Genomic DNA, 6,873 nt, shown 5'->3' on the forward strand with positions numbered 1-6,873 from the left:
GCATGGGCTGGCTGGAGGAGGTGTGTTGGACCTAGGGCCACCTATTAGAGGTGTTGATAAGGTTCAACTTGACTTAAGGTAAGAATTAGCTCAATCCCAAGTGGTTTTGAGCACTTTGGGTTAGCCTAACTCTTGACCTAAGTGAGCCCAAGGGCTGGGCTGGCCAAGGGTGGTGCATTGGGTCAAGGGGAACCCAATGGAAGTGTTGGTCAAGTTCAATTTGACTTAGGGCAAGAATTTGCTCAATCCCAAGTGGTTTTGGGCACTTTGGGTTAGCCTAACTCTTGACCCAAGTGAGCCCGAGGGCTGGGCTGGTCAAGGGAGGTGCATTGGGTCAAGGGGAACCCAATAACACCTTGATTTGGATTCAATTTGATTAAGGTTAAGAGATGGTTCAATAGAGAGCTCTATTTGGTCACTTGGGTCAAGCCAAATGGCTAACCTAAGTGAACCCTGAAAGTGCTCTGATACCACTTGAAAGTTCGTTAGGGATGTTAAGCCCTATAGAACTGGCCCAAGCTAACCAAGAGGGTGGGTGAATTGGTATTTTAAAATTTCTTTTCACAAAGAATAAAAATCGTATAAACCAAACTCACACCACTAACAAAGTGTGGAATTAAAAGTGCGGAAGAAAAAAATTAAAACACAGAATTTATAGTGTTCAGGTCAACTCGACCTACGCACACTTCCTTGGAGGCACCCTCCAAGTATTGCACTACAAAAACTGACTCTCCTTTAGCCCCCACGGCTAGGCGGAGAAGCCCTCACAAGAACCTCCTTTTTCCCACCTGGCAAGGCAGAGACCTATCTCCTTTGCTTCCTCCTGAAGCTGGCAAAGAACCACAAACCAAGCTAACTCCTTACCTCTACCGACCCTTCCACGGCTAGAAACTAGAGACGAAAAGCAGAGCGTCCTTGAAGCAACCCTGTTGAATCCCCTCACAGCTCACCCTCACAAGATCCTCTCTCTCCCTCTCTCTCTTCTCTCCTCAAGGTCTTCTCAGGTCTAGGAGCAGCCACAGGTTCTTAAAAATGTAGAACAAGAGCCCTTAAATAGAAGAGCTTCAAAGAGCTTCATAATTGCAAGTTGCCGACTTTATCTCTCCAGGCCGATATGGACATCGCCTAGCTGATCAGTACAAACTCAGGAAGATCGGCCAGAGCATCGCCTTGGATGCAAAGCTGCCAATTAAAAATTGCTGATCGTCCAGGCCCGATCTCACGATTATCCTCCGCATGATCAGTTCAAATTATGGGAAAATCATCCTGACAATAGCCTTGATATCGATCTGACCGAATTTATTCGTCCTGAGTAACTTAAGGTTTTTGACTGGATCATCCTAGCTGATCCTGCGATCGTCCAGGCCGATATGATCGTATCAATCATCCTTAATTACTCCCTTGATTTCCTATCAATTAAGGCATATTTGTGAATATCGTCCAGGCCGATCAATGATTGTCCTGGCCGATAATTTAAAAATATAGTATACCTTAATTGTCTATGGCGGCAACTTCTTTATATTTTGAGCTAATCATCCTGGCCGATACACGTATCGTCTAGGCTGATATGTTAATGACGGCTACCCTAATTTAAGAATCCTGATTAGAGTCTCTGTTATGAACTCGATCTAAGGGATCGGCTTGGCCGATGTGAGCAAAAGCAGAGATTCTAAATCTCTTAAGTTTGTTTGTGTAGGGTTACTTAATATCAATCTTTTGAACATTACAAACTGACTAAAGAAGAGAAAAAATAGATTACAGACTAACTCAACCCTAAACCTACGCACTTCTAAACTGGCTTTGTCTGTTCGTCCGATCTTTGATTCCTAAAAAGTTAGAAGCAACAAGCAGTCCAAGAGAAATAGTGTTTGTCAATCATCAAAATATAAGACATGAAAATAGGTTTGCAACAAACCCAAGTCTTGGGTCTCCAAGAGGGGTCTCTTAGATGTCCAAAGGAGTCATCCCTTGGGTTCAACTAGATTTGGAGTTGTTTAGATCCATGAGTTTGGATGAGAGGGGTGTATGGGCCATTTGGTCAAACTAGGTTGACTTGGTAAACCAAGTTGACCCAAGGCAGGGATTGGGTCAAAAAGGGTTTCAAAAGTCATTTGAAAGCACTAGAGAGAAATCTCCAAGGTTGGTGGTCATTAACAAATCAAGTTTAGGCCAAAGGTCCAAAAATCCCCTTAGAGGACATTTTGGACATTTTCCTCCTGAGTCAATTCTGGGTCAAATTGAGTCTAAAAAAATGCAGACTATCGTCTGACAAATCAATAACAAGGCATCAGAGGTGATCAAAGGGTTTGAGGAAGGCTCAAAGGTCAAATTCCATTAGGTGGAATGTCCAGTGGCATGGACTGTAAATATTTGAAGGTTCTACAGCCTTTGGATTTGAATTAAATTTATAGGGTTGGAGTCCTCCAATTGAGCTCAAATTTGGAAGGTTGACATTAGAGACATGTCACATAAATATGCAATTGACAGACCCTAAATCAGATGTCAATTGATTGGGTTTCAAGGTGATGGAAAAATCACCTAGAAAGGGCTTCACGACGTCTTTAGCCTAAGAGTTCTGGGTTTGGATTGAATTAAGATTCGGATTGGGCCTAAGGGCTAGGAAGGAAAATCCTAGGATCTAGAATTCAAGAAGGATTTAAGAGTGACCTCATACAAAAATGAGGTCAACAAATGGACCCCCAACGAGTGCAGTAAAAGGAACTTCTACTGCGCACATTGGCGTTGACCGAATGGAAATTTTGAATAGAATTTTAAAAGTGTAAGGGAGGGCGTCACCCAACCTTATGTCTATAGGATGTTGATAGAAGGCTTACACCAAATAGATAGATCAACTGGGAAACCAAGGTAGGGAATACCTAACCATGGGTCTAAGGAAGGGCATCACCCAACCTTAGGCCTATAGGATGCTGATAGAAGACTTACTCCTAATAGGCAAATCAATTGGGAAACCAAGGTAGGGAATACCTAGACTTGGGTCTAAAGAAGGGCATCACCCAACCTTAGGCCTATAGGATGCTAATAGAAGACTTACTCCTAATAGGCAAATCAACTGGGAAACCAAGGTAGGGAATACCTAGCCTTGGGTCTAAGGAAGGGCATCACCCAACCTTAGGCCTATAGGATGCTGATAGAAGACTTACTCCTAAAAGGCAAATCAACTGGAAACTATAATGGTGCCACAAAGGGCATACTCAACCACTAGCGGGCGTGAATTAGGATGGTGCTATGAAGGGCGTACTCCACCACTAATCCCCAAGTCAAATGCTAGAGTGGTGCCACGGAGGGCGTACTCCACTAGCGAGTGTGGATTAGGATGGTGCCACGAAGGGCGTACTCCACCACTAATCCCCAATTCAAATGCCAGGGTGGTGCCACGGAGGGCGTAGTCCACCACTAGAGGGTGTGGATTAGGATGGTGCCACGAAGGGCGTACTCCACCACTAATCCCCAAGTCAAATGACAGGGTGGTGCCACGGAGGGCGTAATTCATCACTAGCGGGTGTGGATTAGAATGGTGCCACGAAGGGCGTACTCCACCACTAATCCCCAAGTCAAATGCCAGGGTGGTGCCACGGAGGGCGTACTCCACTAGCATGTGTGGATTAGGATGGTGCCACGAAGGGCGTACTCCACCACTAATCCCCAAGTCAAATGCCAAGGTGGTGCCACGGAGTGTGTACTCCACCACTAGCGGGTCTAATCCTAAGGGTAGGAACAATCGGACCTTAAAGAGAAGATAAAATAAATTAAAAAAAAGCATTAAAAAGTAGAGAAACATAAAAGAACCAGAACAAAGTTTCAAATCGAAAAAGGGATTTTATTGATTGATAAAACGAGCTACATCAAGCATAGGATTTCTGAAGGAAACGCCCGTTGATAGGTAACATTGGGTGATTTCTCTTACAATCCACTAGCTGATATGAGCCTCCTTCGTAGACAATCTCTATGACGAACGGTCCTTCCCAAGTTGGTTCAAATTTACCACCCAACTTTCGATGGGCTAAGATAGGCCTCCGAAGGACCAGTACCAAATCTCCCACTTGGAAAGTCCTAGGTCGCACTAGCTTATCATGGACTTGAACCATACAGGATTTGTATAACTCTAGACTTTGTTGAGCTTGGAGACATCGCTCTTCAGGGCCTTCGAGTTCTTCCATCTGCAGTTTTGCATTTTATTCATTCGTAATTTGATTCCGAACTGCAATCCTGAGCAAAGGGATTTGTACTTCTAAGGGTAGAACGGCCTCTGATCCATATACAAGTGTAAACGGGGTGGATTGAGTTGGGGTTCTATAAGTGGTATGGTAGGCCCACAAAGCTTCCACCAAACTCTCATCCCACCATCGTTTGTTGTCATCGAGGGTCTTTTTAATAATTTGCACCAAGGTTTTGTTGAAGGCCTCAGCCAATCCATTTCCTGGGGGGTAATAGATCGTCGAGTATCTCCAATAAATATTATGTCATCGTACAAAACCATTGATTTTTGTGGACTTGAATGCATACCCATTATCAGATATAATTCTGAAGGGTATGCCGAATCGATATTCGATATGGTTGCGAAAGAATTTTAAGACATGGTGGGATGTTACATTACGCAGGGGAATCGGTTCCACCCACTTTGAAAAGTAATCAGTCACAACTAATATGAAACGATGACCTCTTCAAGAGGGAGGGTTAATCGTCCTGATGATATCTGTACCCTAACTCTCGAATCCCACGAAGCTATCGTAGGGTGTAAAACATTAAACGACTGATATAAAACCACACCATGGACCTGGCATTGACGACAGTGCTTTGCAGTATTCATGCAATCGTCAATCATTATAGGCCAGTAGTATCCAAGTCTTTTAATTTTCAATTTCATTTTTGGACCTGATTGATATGCACCGCATAGTCATGAATGAACTTCATTAACAATCTTCAGGGCTTCTCGTTTATCCAAACAACGCAGCCACATCTGATTGAATGATCGACGTTACAGTAAGTTGTTAACTAGTGCATAAGATAGGGCACATTTCTCAACTTGATTGGAAAGAGATTTATGCTGGAGAAGTTTCCCTTCTCGAAGGTAGTCAATTAAAGGTTGTCTCCAATCGCCTTCCTCATCAGTCGTTGAAGAGGCAAAAAGGACTTGGAAGGGATTCTTACTGATGTGTTCCAAATCTATAGGAGAAAGGGTTTTGCGGCCCTGGATCTCTATAGGGGTGGAATCTTCCTCAGGACATGCAAATTCGTTTGCAAGCTTTACTAAGGCATCGGCCGCAGAATTGCTTCCACGGGGAACCCTATACAGAGTAACAGTAGGAATTTGTTCAAGCAGGTGAAGTGTGTACTGGTAAAATTTCAGGAGATTAGGATTTAAGACCTTGTAGGTTCCTGCAACTTGGTTAATCACCAGTTGAGAGTCGCCAAAGATCTTAATCACTTTAATTTCCATTAAAATTGTAATTTCCAAACCAGTTATCAGAGCTTCATATTCAGCCTTGTTATTTGTGCAGGGCTCCGACGTTATAAGTGCATCAACCCTTTCTCCGGCGTTATAAAAATTAAACCAACCCCGGCCTTTCTAGGAATTGTAGATTGTTGGGTGGCATTCCCACGAGAGGATGCTGCACCATCAAAATATAGTTCCCAGATGGCTTCTTCAGATTCCCTCAAACTCATGATTTGTTCATCGGGTAAATCATCGTTCAAAGGAGAATCTGCCGGCAGCGGGTGTGATGCCAGAAAGTCGGCGACAGCCTGCCCTTTTACAGAACGGAGGGGAGTAAAAGTAATCTAAAAAAGGAGCAGTATCATAGACTAACGAGCTAAACGTCCTGATAACGTAGGTCGGGTCATAAGATACTGCAAAGGATTAACTTTTGAAATCAAACTGATTGAGTGGGAGAGCATGTAATGCCTTAGTTTTTGGGCCGCAAAAACTAAAGCGAGACAATGCTTTTCAATTGAAGGGTATCGAATTTCAGTAGGAAGAAGTCTTTGACTAAGGTAATAGAGAGCATTCTCTTTCCCTTCCTTGTTGACTTGAGCTAGCAGAGCACCTAAAGACTCGTCTAAGGAAGCAGTGTAAAGAATTAATGGCTTCCCTGGAAAAGGGGCTGCCAGAACTGGTGGGTTAGACAGGTATTGCTTGATATTGTCAAAAGCATTCTGACACTTCTCGTCCCATACGAATTTAGTGTCTTTTTTCGTAAGGACAAAAAAGGGTTGACATTTTCCGAAAAGGTTAGAAATAAACCTTCTTATATATGCCAATCTTCCTTGTAGAGACCTTAATTGAGTAAGGCTCTTAGGGGATGGCATATCTAAGATGGCTTCAATTTTAGCAGGGTCGATCTCAATGCCTTGGTGCCTCACTACAAATCCTAAGAATTTCCCTGAAGTGACGCCAAAGGCACATTTCAAGGGGTTCATTTTCAAATCATAGCGGCGCAACCATTCAAATACAACTCTTAAGTCATATAGGTGAGCCTCTTTGACCTTGCTCTTGACAACTAAATCGTCAATGTGGCACTCAACTTGATTGTGAATTAAGTCGTCAAAGATGCGAGTCATGGCCCGTTAGTAAGTTGTTCCAGCGTTCTTTAGGCCAAATGGCATTACCTTATAACAAAAGATTCCTATAGGGGTTTTGAACGCAGTATTCCTCTCATCTTCTGGGGCCATCTTGATTTGGTTATAACCTGATCAGCCATCCATGAAAGAGAAAATAACATGTGAGGAGGCAATGTCCACCATAAGTTCTGGTATTAATAGGGGGAACTCGTCTTTAGGACATGCCTTATTCAGATCCCTATAGTCGACACAATTCCAAATCTGACCATTTTTCTTTCGAACTGGCACGACGCT

General features: G+C 43.3%; 1 protein-coding gene across 1 annotated transcript; it reads right to left on the minus strand.

Moving 5' to 3' along the window:
- Positions 1-4,996: 4,996 nt before the first annotated feature.
- On the minus strand, positions 4,997-6,579 carry LOC114579128. Its single transcript, XM_028692848.1, has 3 exons — positions 5,884-6,579; positions 5,578-5,799; positions 4,997-5,503 (listed from the first exon to the last, which is right to left on the minus strand). Exons 1-3 carry the CDS (start codon positions 6,577-6,579, stop codon positions 4,997-4,999), a joined length of 1,425 nt encoding a protein of 474 aa, XP_028548681.1.
- Positions 6,580-6,873: the final 294 nt, after the last annotated feature.

Source organism: Dendrobium catenatum, unplaced genomic scaffold (genome assembly GCF_001605985.2).
Source record: "Dendrobium catenatum unplaced genomic scaffold, ASM160598v2 fragScaff_scaffold_166, whole genome shotgun sequence".
In the NCBI taxonomy this organism is placed as follows: domain Eukaryota; kingdom Viridiplantae; phylum Streptophyta; class Magnoliopsida; order Asparagales; family Orchidaceae; genus Dendrobium; species Dendrobium catenatum.

Coding starts and splice junctions, on each gene's coding strand:
- LOC114579128 (XM_028692848.1), bottom strand. CDS start 6,579: ATGACTCGCATCTTTGACGACTTAATTCACAATCAAGTTGAGTGCCAC. Junction 5,800..5,883: donor CAATCAGTTTGATTTCAAAA/GTTAATCCTTTG, acceptor CTCCTTTTTTAG/ATTACTTTTACTCCCCTCCG. Junction 5,504..5,577: donor CAATTCCTAGAAAGGCCGGG/GTTGGTTTAATT, acceptor ACAAATAACAAG/GCTGAATATGAAGCTCTGAT.